The sequence below is a fragment of the Cyprinodon tularosa genome, unplaced genomic scaffold (assembly GCF_016077235.1).
Source record: "Cyprinodon tularosa strain WSP-4 unplaced genomic scaffold, ASM1607723v1 ctg32, whole genome shotgun sequence".
In the NCBI taxonomy this organism is placed as follows: Eukaryota; Metazoa; Chordata; class Actinopteri; order Cyprinodontiformes; family Cyprinodontidae; genus Cyprinodon; species Cyprinodon tularosa.
This window is the reverse complement of record NW_024039030.1, coordinates 1,951,501-1,967,378: the sequence shown is the minus strand read 5'-3', so window position 1 is coordinate 1,967,378 and position 15,878 is coordinate 1,951,501. Positions and strand designations below refer to the sequence as shown.

Genomic DNA, 15,878 nt, shown 5'->3' with positions numbered 1-15,878 from the left:
GTCCAAACCTGCTGATCTGTCAGAATCTTGTTTTTACTTTTACTATGTTATTTCTTTCCCACAGTAAGAGAAAACCCCCAACAAAAACATGCATGTAAGGTCTTGCTAAATGTGTTGGAGGTACCATGCGTGTACCTACCCTCGCACCAGAAAAAAACAACTAATAAACTAATAGATGTATTGATTAAACACAAGGTGTTTTTACAAAAACGCAGCAACTTTTTTTTTTTAATTGCACGTTTGTGAGCTTGAATAAAAAAAAAAACAACCCCTTTAAACATTTTGTATATATATGTATATTTGTTGTTAATATTGTAGAAATCAAACTGATTTTAAATGTTGTTTCTTTTATTACATTTAAACTGATTGTTTTTCCACTGAACAACATGATTTTAAAAGTCATAACATGTGAGCTCTGTGGATTTGTTGGAAGACTTTTGTGGCAGATACTCAAATTCAAATGAACATCCATCCATCCATCCATCCATCCATCCATCCATCCATCCATCCATCCATCCATCCATCCATCCATCCATCCATCCATCCATCCATCCATCCATCCATCCATCCATCCATCCATCCATCCATCCATCCATCCTGACCAGCACCAGAATACTTTTTTCTCTATTGTAAGTTCCCTCCTCCAGATTATATTAGTTACATAAACTACTAGATTTGAGTTAGTCTGTACATAGTATTACGTGAATGTAGGTTGTAAAGCAACCAATTATGTCTGTGCCAAAGTAGGCTAAGTTGATGCGGTATGTCGCGCCTCCCCGGACTTTTGTAAATAATCGGTGCTTAACTTGTTAGCCTATTGATTTATGTCTTACTTGACTGTGCCAGCTGGGATTGGCTCAGGGTCAGGATCACACAGACTCTATGAACCTCAGGTTGCCTCAGCTCTATTCTTTTCCTTTTAATTCCAGGTTCAACATTTTTAAAAGAGTACCTGACCGTTTGAAAAAACTACAATTTCTGCTTTATTTCTCTGCCATACATCTTTTGGGATAAAGTGCAAATCTGAGTAAAGTAGAGCCAATATACTCTATATGACAATACTAATGCATAAGTGTATGATTGGTTTGTTATTTTCTCCTTCTTGCTGTTGAGTTGCATGCATTATGCTACTCCCACATATTGCATCTTGACTTGATGAGTAAGTTTGGTGTGTAAGCAACAGTATTCCTTCCTGAGTTTCTGACTTCAGGGAAAAGGACGTAGAACTGGAAAGGTGCTGCAAGGTGGGGCAGTGTGGGATGTCATGTTTATCTGAAATGATTCCCATTGTTTAGCCTTCAGGGAGCAGCCATGCTGACTCTGTGAGGCAAGGACAAGGTCAGTTATGCTGCTTACTCATCATAAACCTCTGAAAGACGAACTAGCTAAACATCGGATTCCTAATGTTTCCCTAAAAAACAACAAAAAAAGAACATGATAAATATAACACATTAAATCAAATATAAGTAAGGAATGCCCATGCTTTTACTTATAGAGGAAACACTTTGAAACATGCATTCTCCCCATTGGCCTCCAGACCGAGCTTTTACATTCCCTAACAAGTTTAAACGAAGTCTTCTTTTCACCTCCCATATATAAGATTGTCTTCTGTAGAGACAGACATGCTGTAATCTAATAAATGATACTGCAGCTCCCTAATCAGTTCGCCCAGTTTGTTCTCCATTTTAAAAGAAGCTGGAAAAGAATGATCACAGGATTGTTTCCAAGCCTGGAGACAAAACTGTATCCAAGATGGATAGCAATATTGAGCAGAAGGAATAAAACCATAGCTCGGCATTGAGAGGTTCTAACTAGGAAAAGTACACATTTGAAGTACCCGTTAATTATGTTTAAATTCTCTTTAGTGAGTAACTCTCTACATATTTTCACCTGTGCTTATGCATATCTGCATAATAATGGAGCAGGAAAGGAAAAACAATAGCACCTTTGTGTTAGATTAGCACAAAACAGTAAAACAAGAAGCTATAGTGGACATTTTTTATGTTGAGCTAAGCATGTTTAACCATACTATCTCAACTGTTTACTTCAGTCTATTAATTGTGTCCTCAGTAGGTTTACCAGAATGCACAAGGTTGGTGATACTGATCTCATGTTGGTAAACCATATTCTGGAATATTAACCATAACAGAGTTCCCTGCTTTAGAATCCTATTGATACAATAGCTAGTAGTGAGTCTACTGGAAAGCAAAGGTACAGTACGGCGTTCTATAAAAATAAGAGTTTTTTCATGTCTGATTGGCTTTGTCCTCACTTTGCTTTGCTAAGCTGTGGCCACCTTGTCTGTGACAATTCTCAGTGTGTTCTGGCATCAACTACTGTTGTGTGTCTAAAGGAGAAGGAAGGAAGTGCAATTTGTGAAGCATCAAGTCCTCCTGGTTATTTCAGAAATATTTGCCATGTTGAATCGGGATGAAGAGTGAAAATTAAAACTTTAGTGTGTTTGTAACCTTGCTTCGTTTTCTTACCCTGTAGTTAATGATCATCACAATCAGAGGCATTCAGAGTAGGGCTGGGTATTTTCGCCAAAGTCAGGAATCGATCTGATTTTGATTCATTCAGTTTTAAATTGATCTATTTTCATTCAATCTGTTTTTACAATAATGAAAGTGGTTCAACTGTGTTTCAAAATACTCATGTATTTGATTTTTTTCCTGTCACATTAAACACAAAGTGCAAACTTGTAAATCAGACAGTTTAAGCTTGAAAGGTGAATAAAACTGTCTCATAAGTGAAAACTTGTTTGTGAAAAGTGAAAAAGGGAAGCCTCACCCGAGCAAGCAGACGTGACACAGCAGACATTCATGAGCCGCATTATCTTCACTGCACAAACCATATGTGCAGCATTGTCTGTAACAGCTAATGGGTGTTTGCTGGTCAGCCCCCAATTGTTAATGTCTTCAGTTAACCTATTGGCTATATTTGTGATATTTGAATGTAAACGTCACGCGTGTCACTATAAAACTAATTGATCTCATTCCCTAGACATCGATTCTGCAAAAATGTAAAGGAATCGATTCAAAATCGATTAAATGAGAGGTAAGGCAGATGAGCAATAACATGTCAAATGTGTGAAAAATCAAGTCTGGTAATACAGTTGCTGTTTTATTTGATCAAATTGTGCCTCCTTTGCCTGTTGTGTGATAATTCTGCCTTTGCTCTATTTAGGTCAATAAAGTTCTCAAAGTTCTGTTAATTGTGAAGAATTGTGACTTAGTACTGTTATATTGTCACATTTTCATCATAAAGAAAAAAAAACTAATTGCGTCTATTAGCAATCGAGGGGCAAACATTAAAATTCAACTAGCTGATTTGCTTAGATGAGGACGAACGGTCCTAAAATGAATAACTGGGTGAATGTCATGGTGAAGATTCTGTGGTCAGGTTTCTAAGTATGCCTCGTCACTGAGATGCTGACTTAAGGCCAACGAGGATGCAACAAAACACAAATATGACAAAGGGCTTCCTTTCTTACTTTATGTTTTTCATCTTTTCTTTTGGATGTTTATGCAGCAGTGGTTATGTCGGTGTTACATCTATAAGTTACATCTATAAGATTAAAGTCAAGACATAAGGGCCTCCTTGTCTCCTTTAATCCCTTTAGCCTTGTTCTTCCAACCCGTTTCCAGCGTCCCGCATTCACAGGAGCAGTCAGCTTTAATCTAACACCAGGAGCACAGATTCACTAAATGGGAATCAAGCCCAGAGCTCCAACAATGAGCACAGCTAGAGCCTCGTAGCACATTGTCTCTCAAATGTCCCATATACTGTACTTTCTCTTTGTTTTGTTTTCCCCTTTTAACCCATAGAGGGGCTCTGATCCACCCCCTACTAGCTTGACCTACACATTTTCCCGCCATTTCCTTTTTACCAAGTTTTAGGGGGCCCTGTTAGGGCAAAGATGCCTTTCCAAGAACTGAATGTGTTTTTTGGCTGTGTAACATGTGAGTGTGTGTTTCCATTAAATAAAATCCAGTCTCTGTTTATGGTTCTCTGCCAAAATAAACAAAAAGGAGACCACATTTTCCTATGAAACCTCCACATTTACTTGATTCAACTCATTTGTTAATTTTTTTCTCTTTTTCTTTTTTCTTTTTTAGTTGTGGTGATTGTTCTTCTTCGCTACGCCCACGTTATTGAGAAGCATCAAAACTGTGTTCTCAACACAGCGAGCCTGTCCACAGGCTGGATCTGTGCTGCTGGACTCATGATGGTGGGAAACTTCCAGGTAGGAAATGCAGGAAAGAGGTTGAAAATAAAGAAAAAACTTTAATTCTGTCTCCAAGAAAGCCGTCCAGTTCTATACTTATAGTATTTATAAGAAGGCTGCATAAATTCTTATCGTGAGTATAGACATAATTTTTTTTTGAGGATCTGAAAGATTTATCTTTTTGGTATAAGGTATTAAATAATAACAATTTTAATAATTAAGGGTAAACACTAGTAAGTTGCTGTTTAATTAAAGTCAGCAATATCCATCAGGAAAAATTACCGATAAAGGTGGTATGTTTAAATGTGACAGCCAAAACCTGCTATATATCATACCTGGATAATGAACCTATGAATTCAATTAAAAGCCTATTTCCCTGTTTTTGAGAAATCTTAAAGGTCTTTATGCAACTCAAGCAGGGCAAATCTAGGCTGGATTATTCTGCAACAAATAGGGATTATTTTGTCACATTCTTGTTGTTAAATTGATGTTTTGTCGTTGCCTTGGCCGTACAGCTCAGGTTTCTGGTATCATTTTGGTTACTTGACTATTATTCTTTGAAAAATTGGGAATCATTTGCCTTAGTGGGTTCCTAGAACAGACCCAGCGTTTCAGTACAGAACTTATATTTCTTTTGTTGTTGGGATTGGAGACTTTAAAAGGCCTTTGTGCCTGATTTCATGTTTGCTAAGAGTCATCTTCCTGTCAGAACAGCTACATCTATCTAACGTAATCATTTACTGTATGACTTGAGGTCAAGTTGAACATTTTGAGATCTTTTTTTATTATTCCTTCTGTCTGCCAACTTGCCAGTGGTAGCAGAAATGTTCCATGCCATGCACGACTACAAGAAGACCCTAATTTTGAAGCAGGTGCTTATTTCTTGCTAAAGAGTACACTTCTACATCAACAAACTCTTGAGCAATGATAGTACTGGATTATAATTGAACATTATTGTTAATTTTATTAGCAAACTTTCTGTAAGACCTTATTAAAGTTAAACCAAGTCATAGTGAGAGCTGTTTACCTGCATGTGAGAGCTGTTGTCTGCAGTACTCTATAGATCCACACTGAGTTGTATGAGTTTTAAAATTATGTTTCAGAGTGCAACAGTTAGTTGAAACTTGTGAAGCAGTTCCTTTCTTTTCCAAAATCCCTGAAATGTTATATAGAATAATCATTTCATCCTTGAAAGAAGACAAGTTTAAATAAAGCCCAAGTTTAAAGACCTTCATGCCAATGATGAGCGAGTACAAAAGCCCGAGCTCAACTGTGGCAGATATTACATTGCATTCTTTCTTATTCTAAAAAGCAGTGTGGACATCTGAGTTTAAGCTTGAAGTGAAGGAAACCAACCTGATTTCCTTCTTTGTAGATATCTGCTCTCTGGGAAAGAATTTCTTGACGTTTAAATATTTGAAGCCCTGGCTGGAAGCCTAGACTGCCTGTGTTTGCAGACTTGCATTGGTCATGTTGTGGGGACATAAACTCTGTTCACATAAATAGCTGTGGAGGCTGACTCCAGTTCTAGGGAGGGCCGGTGCACATTAAGGCAAATGATCAAATCATTTCAAAGCGATGGCTTGATTAGGATTAAAGTAAAGGGGGTAGAGTTATGTAACTAGTAATTTTCTTCAGAGTAGTTTCCCAGAAACTCTACTTTGCAAGATGTTTTTGGTAGTGTTGTGTTTATTTTTGATAAAGAAAAAGATAACCCGGTATTAGGAGAGAGTTAGGAACCATTAATGGAGCGCTCTTACTATTATTCTGAAAATCGGCAGCCTGAAAGAAGGCGATGTTTGAGACTAAACTGTTTGGTTTGATACAGGTCTGCTTTATCTGGCTTCAACGTCAGTGTGGCTCCAACGTAACAAAGATTGTGAAATAGCTGACTGTCCCTGTGAATATGTGAAAGGGAGAAGTGACTCATGATGAAAAAAAGCCTCTTCTGTTTGTGACTATAGTGCCAAAACAAAAACTGTTGGTAAAATTTATCAGTTTTTACCGTTTTGAGCAGGCTTTGTCAAACATAACTAAAATGAATAAAAACATATGATCCTTTTGAAGGAGTTCATGACCTTTATCAGGATGTGTCACTGAAGAGTACCAAAAAACAGTTGTTTTGTCGATGCTGAGATGTTTCTACTAGATATTGCCTTGGTGGAGCTCTATATACACTTATATGTTATTTCTAACATGTCCCCATGGATCATATGTCCTAAAGAAAAAGTGACTGTAATGTCAGGGACATGCGTTTTAATCCCAGTCGCGTCAGAAAAAGCATCCGGAGTAAAATCATGGCCAAGTCTGTAAGCAAGTCATAATAAATTGCTGTGGCAACCCCAGAGTTTTCATTTTCTTTCCACCTGTTATTATTACTGTTATAATCATCTGTTACATGTTGTCTTCTAAAATTTAAATTAGGCATTTAAAATTCTTCTGTTTTTAAAAAAAAATGTAAGGGCACTGTTTCTGTTTATGTTAGGAAAATACTAAAGCAATAAACCTCTCTTATTCCAATAGTCAGTAGTCATAGAAACAGGAAAGATATTGGTCATATGTTTCATTTCTGTTTTAAACTTGATGAAAATCTATAAATATCCTATAAAGCCTTTGACAAATAAGAGTAAATAAGTATTGTATCAGTGCAACAGATGTGGAGATGTAGCAGTTCCCAACTTCTCCTGTAAGTGCTCACTGCTGCAGAAATGGGAGAAATTTACGGGAAGGGCCAGGAGGAGATGAATCATCAAGTCATTCAGAACCAGATGCAGAGTAGGTTGGCAGAGTGGGTGTGGGGAGCAGAGGTCCCTATGAAGCCAACCACAGGCATGATACTCTGCTCTTTCTGTACATTTATGCCAATTCTGAAGGGGTGCAAAGCAACAGTTCTGAGTATGAAGTGTTGCTTTAAATTACTCAAATGAATGGGGATTATACTGCAGAAATAAGCAAATACCAAAATCTTTCTTGTTTCTCAAACATATGGATGGACTCGGATTCATTGTGGTTTTAAAAACAGAGAAAAACCAGTTGAAATAACAGAATAAATCAAAGGAATGTGAAGGAAGGTATCAGTGACTGAGCACGTGTTGACGTACAAAGCCTCAGTCATTACACGTTTGTTACATAAGATGCTGGCAACACATCTGATGCATGGCCGTGGGGGCTTTTCCTGTGCAAGGGTGGGGGAAAAGAAAAACATAACTTTTTAGATAACCTGGAAACTGCTTATTTCTCCCTTATAAAGGCTTTCAGACAGCTGAACTGCTGGGTGACACATTCTAATTGAGATTTAAATTAACCAAATGCTGTTCTCTATTAAGTTGTTTGGCACAGGGAAGGAATAATACACCTATAGTTGTATTTATAGTTTGGACTGAAATCAACGAATGGTTAAAGTATTGGTATACCAAGTCTTTTAATAATGTATTCGTTATGATTTCAGTTAGATATTCTTGGCGAGTTTTCAGGACATCAGGTGTTTTAAAACGGTTAAATCTCTATTAAGTTTCACTTCTCCTTATTTAGTTCTGTTTTCCCTAAAGTAAAACTGAGCTCATAAAGCCTGAGAAGTTGGGCTTGTTCCCACATGCTTACCGTCACACGCCCCTTCACTGTTTCAGCAACAGTCAGTTGGATTCACATCGCCAGTCTGTGTCCGCCTGCAGGAAATCATTTATCAAACTGATCTTGTTTAGTCATCGAGTCGTGTTTTACGTAATGACAAAACACTCGTACCTTGGAGATTGAACCAGCTGTTTTAAAGGAACAGGGTCACTTTCTATGAAAAATGGATACCGGTGTAAAATTTTAGCTCAAAATATGAGGGCAGGATCTCACATTTCCCTCTCAAAATAAAAGCTATTGCTCAGGAAAGAAGCCATATAGTAGCACTAATAGTTTTTAATATATGTTTAGGTCATACATCACTCTCTACAGTTGTTTTTGCCCCTGGTTAAAATGCATAAAAGGCATTGAAATTCCTTCATCTTTAATTGCAATAACAATCCAGCCTTTTTTCTGCTTTTATTTCCATTTATTTTATTGTTTAATTCATATAAAGCACTTTGAAATGTATTTTATACAGAACTGTGCTATCAAAATAAACTTACCTTGCCTTTATTTTGAGTACAATGGTTATGGGCAATCCCTCTCCTGGAATTATTAGTTAGTTTATTTTTTTTAGCCCAACTATGCCATTAGGACAACACTTATGCTGAGTCATGTTTCATCCATCAATCTCACCCCTGAACTTTCTGGATAGGAGAAGGATGCAGGATGAAGCACAAATTCTTTCCTTGTACTCTTACTCATCGTCTTCAGCTTTATCCAGGACTGGGTCTTCGGGGCTGAGACTCCCAGACTGCAGAGAAACATAGTCACTCCAGGGTGTCCCCCGTTGTCCCCTGGACCCCCCGGTGGAGCGTGTGTGGAACACTTCCCAAGTGAGGCATCCGTAGGGCACCCAAAAAGATCCCCAAGGTAACACAGCTGACTCCTCTCGATGTGAAGGAGAAGAGGCTCAGACTCAGAGCCTCCAATGGGAGGACCAAGCCAGGATCTCATGATCCAGATTTCATGACCATAGGTGAGATTAGGAACGTAGACTGACTGGTAAATCGAAAGCTTTGCGTTTTTGTTCAGCCTTCGCTTCACCACAATTGACTGGTGCAGCATCTGCACTATAGCAGCGGCCGCACCGATCTGTCCATCGATCTCCTACTCCATTTTTCTTTCACATGCCAACACGACCCCCAATCTGATCTTTTTCTGCTGATTCTCATCCCGGCTGCTTCCCCCACTGGATTCTGGGATTGCTGCCATGATAGGCACCGCACACCTTACCTAAGGGCGGCTGGTTGGAGCCAAAGAACACAGGCCACTCAGACTCCATGTCTCCAGCCTCCCCCAGGATCCGGGAGAAGCTCTACCAGATGTGGGAGATGAACACGTCCCTTACCAACGTCTCCACCAGACGTACCCAACAGACCCTCATTACTCATTGGGACTGCCGAAACTCTCCGGCTTCATCCTCAGCGTATCCAACTCACCACCAGGTGGTGATCGGTTTACAGTTCCGCCCTTCTCTTCACCTGAGTGTCCAAGACATTCGCCTGGAGGTCAGAAGATAAAACTACAGAGTCTATTATGGACCTCAGGCCTATGATGTCATGGTGCCAAGTGCACCGATAGACATCCTTATGCTTGAACATGGTGTTTATTATGGACAATCCATGAATTGCACAGAAGCCCAATGATGATCCCCCTGCTCTGAACCCGAATTAATCATTTGGGTTCAAAGCTGGGGATCCATTCCTCCCGATCGCGCCACTCCAGGTGTCACTGCCCACATGGGCATTGAACCCTCATGATGGAGTCCCTGGGAGGGGCTCTATCTAACACCCATGCTGTTTTTTCTTCCCTATACTTGTGAGATATTGAATCTAGAATATAAAAAGATCTTTGTTTTACTCAGACCTTAAAATAAAATAAGATGACTTTGCAAAAAAAAAAAAATTGTGAAATGAGCAAATTGCACACAATGGAGTCTTTTGGGTTTTGTGGCTTACACAGCTTTATCCCGTAGGAGCAAAGACAAAGCGGGTCTTTGGATTGCCAAGGTTCCAGATCCCCACTGCAATAAATAATAAAAAAAAGAAAATTGAAGTAAAAATATAACATTAAGTGTAGTTTCAGAAAGTCATGAAGATTCATCAGCTTTGTTCGTCAGTGGAATTTAAATCCTTATCTGAACTGAGCCCTGAAGGATAAGTGTTGACATATAGAATTGGCTAACCCAAGGACACAGCATTATTGAAGCATAACGAAATTGATCTTTTACTATTCCTCTATTTATAATTTCTCTAAATCATTCACAATCCTGGGTTCTTCACCTCAGATCAACCCATTGAACATAGATTTGTTTGTCTTCAAAGCCGCTAGTGTGTAGATTTTGTTGAATGCTTCGGTTCATTGTCTTATTTGACACCACAGTTACAGCCCAGCTTCAGTTATCTGCCACAGGACCTCAGAGCTCTTACTTAAAATGTCCTTTTGCTTAAAGGGTTTGTGATGTTGTGAACTCTTAACAAGGTACCAAGGATATTTTAAGGGAAACAAACCCATAGCATCTCAAATCGCCTATAGTGCTTTACAGTGGGCTTCATGTGCTTTTCCAAATATTCATCAGGTCCCCTTGGCTCAAGTCTTAAGGTTTTTTTGGTTGTTTTTTTATACTTGGTTTCAGGTAAAATCTCAGTAGTGTTTAGCTGTTTAGTCACATTTACTTTTGATGCTAGGATGACAAAATATGCTGTTATACTACTACTGCAAAATAGGAATTTGTTTAAAAACATGGGGATGGTATTGTACGTTCAGTTCTTGTTTTAGTGCATCACTACAGGCAGTCAATGCACTTAGTGGTAAGATCTGGGTAATCAGGGTTTTTATATATTTTAAACCTTTTATAGTTTTGACTGATTAAAATAATGCAGCCTTTACCTAAGGGCCATAGAGAAAGAAGTAAGACAATACAAGCATAATAAGAATAGGGTTGCTTTAAATGGATAACCGATCTTTAGCCCCTCAGTGCCACCTTCTACCAGGAGGATCTAGATGCAGTTCAGCTAAAAAGATTTCAGTCCATTATTCTTTAGTAAAATCCCTGATTAACCCCCCTCCCCCTTATTTTACTAAAGCAGCTTATTTGATGTGTGAAATAACCTGTATCTGGGATTTATATTCTGTGCTTTCATGTGAATTGATCCAGAAATGTAACTTTGTGATTTACGGTTCTGTAATGTCCAGAAGAATGTGAAATATGAACTAAGCTTTTGCTCTAATGAATCCCTTGAATTACTGCAGTTTCTCCAGATCTGCTTTAATTATTAACCAGGAAAAGCAAAATGCATTAATCCGTCTGAATTAGCAAGATCCTCAGTCTGCTCTGATCAGAACATCTGGGTGTGAGAGTTATTTATTTTTTGTACCTATCGGTGGGAGGCATTGTCACGTGCTCCCAAGCCGGTCTTTTGTGCTTTGTTTATTTTGTCTCTTGTAAGCAGCAAGAACTAGAGGCATTTTGCAGCCCAATACTGGCATCTCCTGCATTTTTAATTCTCCTCTTTGACTATCTTTATTCATTTTATTAAACCATTTTCTTTTTCTACCCACAGGTTGACAATGCCAAAGTTCTTCACTATGTCGGAGCGGGCATCGCCTTCCCTACCAGCATGCTGTTTGTGTGTCTGCAAACGGCGCTGACCTACCGCCTGGCTAAGACCCAGGGGGAATACTACTTGGCCCACCTCCGGCTTTGCATGACTCTGCTGGCCTTTGTGGGCTTGGTGCTCAGTATCCTTTTCAGCCACAATTCAATGGCTCTACATAAATACTTCAGAGTAGTGACACTCAAGGGAAGGGTAACACTTTACATTACCATCTACACAGTGGAGCATTGTACCGTGGGGTGTTTTCTCCTTAGCAGCGACAGGGTAGCTGGTCAGGACCGACAGGAAGATGGTTGGAGCTAAATAAAGGATGAAAATCTGTTAGAGGCTACAATAGACTGAGACTAGAGTAGAAGTTGTTCCTTAAGCAGGGAAAGCACCCTAAAAAACACAACCAGAGCTGAAATGAAAAGGTACAAAGCAAAGCACATTTATTTAAAAATGGCCTAATTACCCCTCGGTTCCACTGGATTTTGGAGCGGAGAGTGTGTCCCGTGGTGCGGGTGCGTTAGTCAGGCACGTCTGATCGCAGCAAATCTAGTCAGAGTGTTTTCCAATGGAAGCAACATGTTTCTGAAGCGTCCTAGATGCACTGGCTGCTGGCAGCTTCTCCAATATATCCAGCTCAATTTTCAGCAGTAAGTCAGCTGTTAAAAAAGCAAAGTGGAACTAGGAGAATTTTTTGAGATAAAAAACAATTTTTACAGGTAATTGAGCATTAGATTAAAAAAGAAGACTAAAACGAAATATTTCAATGTACTTACCCACAATAGAGCCAAATAAAAAAAGGCAAGATGATGAGATTAGAGTAGCCACACGAGCGGCTGCTAGAGCTGACAAAAAAAAAAACACTTTACTGGTTTACTATATTTAAAGCTTTCAAATTCACTACCATAGTGTAATGATGTGAGTGAGTCCGCATCAGGTGGAGTTGGATGCCTGGCAGAAGCTGCGGTGCAGTTCCGGCGCATATATGCATCGCTTTGACATCCAGTGGAACCAAATGGTTAAAGTCCTGAACTAAATCTAGAGTATGCTGGTGAAGATTGTCAGTCATCAGGTCATATCATGTTGAAAAAAGTGAAAAACTCCCCATTACAGATGCATGGGCCAGTTTCAGGTTAATTTGCAGCCCAACAATGACCTTATCGACTCCCATTACTAAGTGGTGAAACTGTTTTTCGGTTCAGTTTACATGTTTTCTAAGCCATAACAAGGCTTTTATTGGGCTACTCTATAAAGCCTGGAGCTCAACGCTACTCCAGACATTTTGAATTGAGAAACATGGAAAACAAGTCCAGTGGTTTGTTTTTTTAAACTTTCTTTTGGAGTAAACCTAGAGGAGAGACTTTGGCTAAGTCGGGGGGGAAAGAATGCCGTTTACAGCAATCTCTATCTAATCCCCTTGGATTTAGGCTTTTTGCAAAGGATCTAAATGTTCAAAATTGGTAGTTACCCCCAGAAAAACCTGTAGTATCAGTCAAATTTGACCTTAAGAAAGTTTTTAACCAGGTTGTTTAAACCTTTATTTTTTTCCCCATTGTCTGATAAAATACAGTTAAATAAATGGTTTTGTAATAAAGTGTGGAATATTAATCCTCATCCTCATGAATCTTCCCGCCAACCCAGCCCTGCTTTACAGGCCCTTGTAATGGTGTCAGTCGTGTTATGCTTTCTGTTTTGTAGTTTTAGATTTTCCTTAACTACATTTTCCAGGCGGTGTGTTTTTCTGTCAGGAGAGCTTCGTGCTGCAGCACGCCTCGGCCATCTTTGAATGGGTGTTCTGTGTAATCACTATGCTGTTTTACGGGACGTTCGCCTTCGAGTTCGCTGGCATGTCAGGAGACACCATGGCGGTGCTGGCACGGGGAGGGTCCCTGGGATCGGCCAGGAGAGGACTCAAGCTGGACACTCTGATGGGAATGGGGGGACAGTCGCATCCTCATCAACCTGATAACATGTCCAGACTGTAGCCATTTCTAGCAGCTTCATTGTTACCTTTTTTTACTCCATTAAAACTCCAGTGGAAAAGGGAGTTTCAATCTGCATGTCTGGACATCTTCATTTAACCATTAAAAAAAAAAAAACACACAACTTAAGGCCAGTACAGAGTTGGTGTAGACTTGCTGCTGAGTTTGTATTCTGTCTGCATCTGGATTTATGTCTCAAAGGACCTTGTTTGCATTTTGCACATAGTCGTCCATCAGCTGTGACACCATCAGCTGTCTTTATCGACCGGAAGAAGCAGTTATTTTCTAATCGAATAGGGAGAATTTACTGGTCAAGCCCAACTGTTAACAGTTTCCCTCATGCCGCTTTGGACCATCTCATACCTGCAACAATACTTTGATTGGATGCTGAGAAAGAGAGGCTGCTGGACGGCCTGGCTGACAGTATCGGAGTGTTGAGACTAAGCATAAATATGTGAATAATAAAGGAGCATAGAAATGTTTCACTCAAGCCTGCAGAAAGAACAAACCAGTACTCTGCATTTACACCACAGTTAAGCTATATGTTACCTATTAACATCCTGCTCTGCAAAAGTTTCCCTTGCTTTAAACGATATTTCATCTTTTCCAAATGCATTTTATTTTTAAACCAAAGATACATAGATTGCAAAGGTTTTTTTAATTGGCCAAACTTGATTAGAATTTGAATATTATCTGTTAGGAATGCGGTATTGGTGCTCTAATTTTACATGCAGCTGCACATCTTTGTATCTACCAATCTAACAATTCATGCCTAAAATACACAAATATTTTATTCCTGTATTTGAAGCATACACCTTGTGCCTTACACAGTTAAATGGAAGAATTGATTGTAAACAAGAGAGAAAAAAAAAAGTGTTTTATTGCTGTATTGATATTCAGCGTCAAATAATACCAGGTTTGTCTGTTTATAGAAGAATAGGAAAGAGAGTTCTCTGTGACGAGATGCATCCAAGGTAATTCAAGCCAGAGCACTGGGTTTATTGGGTTTAGTGAGACAAAACATGTGCTTTCAGGTTCTGAGAAAGGGCTGCATCCTATTCCATGTACAAGGTGCAAAGAATGCCTTTTTTAGTTAACCTGCTGGTTTTCTCTTCAGAAAATTACAAGTAATCAGTACATAAGTCTTGGAATGCAAAACCGAGGAGAAAAAGGGTGAATTTTCAATCTTCTGCCTTCTGTTTGGATGTAATGTGATTATTTTTATGCAATAAGACCGTTAGACCACTAGTTGACGAAGGACTATGTGAGTGCCAGAAATAACTAGACAAATATGCAGTTAGATAACCGAAGACAGCAAAGTTACTGTTTGTTTTAGGGATTTGATGTGGAAACCAGAGAAAACAGACCTCAGTGCTTTAATACTTGCATAAAAAGGTTATCAGCCTTGCCTTAAATACAAAAAAGCCTTGTGTTGTCTTAGTGCTGGTAGGTTGCAAGCAAATCTGTCAAACAGGAATTGATTGAATTCAGGCTGAATGTAAACTGAACATGGGAAGGCTTGAGAGGCTTCTACAGCTGCAACACTGCAATAAACTGGAAGGCAGATACCAGCAGCACTGATTATCTGCTGCTCTCTGCTGGTCAAGCAGAGTATGGCACGTCTGTATCTGAGTTCAGACACAAAGATGTTAGTTAAAATGATTACAGTCTATTCTGTCTGTCCATGCTCCCTCCTGGTTTAGTCTGTCAAATTATCTGAATTTACACTACTTTTAAAATATGCATTTTCCTCATAAAATGCTGTATATGCATTCTAAATGTGGAGCTTTTTCCTATTCCTCTGTTGCTGTTTTAGAAATATCCAGCTGATTATGCATCATAGAACACTAGTAAATCATTTGTCCCAGTTCCACCTCCTCCTCATGTCATTCCAGCATATGCACTCTGTTGTCTTGTTTATGGATTCATTGGATCTTTGCACTCAGGAAACTCTTCAAACACCAGCTACAACTTTTAACTCAAAGCAGAATTAAACCTTGCTTCTGTATCCTGTTTTAATTCATCATGTGTAGAATAGGCGCTGCTTTTTCAGTCGATGATACCTACCTATGATATATTAGATTTCTTTTGTAAATCTAGACTGTAATGTCAGATATATGTTGCTGTAATTGTCGCTTTTGTACCTGCAAGATGCTCAAGAAAGGAGTAAATATTGTTTAAAAAAAAAAAAGAATGTCCCTCATGCAATCAACAGATCGCTGTTGAGAGCATTTTTACAAGCGTATCAGCTCCTGTAAGCCACATTAGAATCAAATATTCGGTACACTGTTTGCTAAAAAGCAAAAAAAACGCACCTTGTGCCTTATGTATCTTGTTGATAACCAAAGAGATCTAGGCTGTAAAATCTATTTTTGATGCAATGAGATGTGATTGTATGCACATTTTATGCCCCGATGCTCAATAAATAAAAACTTTAAGAATTCAAAA

General features: G+C 38.9%; 1 protein-coding gene across 1 annotated transcript in view; it reads left to right on the top strand.

The window, feature by feature from the left end:
• The window catches only part of zgc:154058 (uncharacterized protein LOC795538 homolog), a 28,936-nt gene extending 13,058 nt beyond the window's left edge, over nucleotides 1-15,878 (top strand). The window contains exons 6-8 of the mRNA XM_038293067.1: nucleotides 4,119-4,246; nucleotides 11,407-11,584; nucleotides 13,177-15,878. Coding sequence (XP_038148995.1) covers nucleotides 4,119-4,246; nucleotides 11,407-11,584; nucleotides 13,177-13,433 — 563 coding nt within the window. The 3' untranslated portion in view covers nucleotides 13,434-15,878. The remainder of the gene's footprint in view (nucleotides 1-4,118; nucleotides 4,247-11,406; nucleotides 11,585-13,176) is intronic.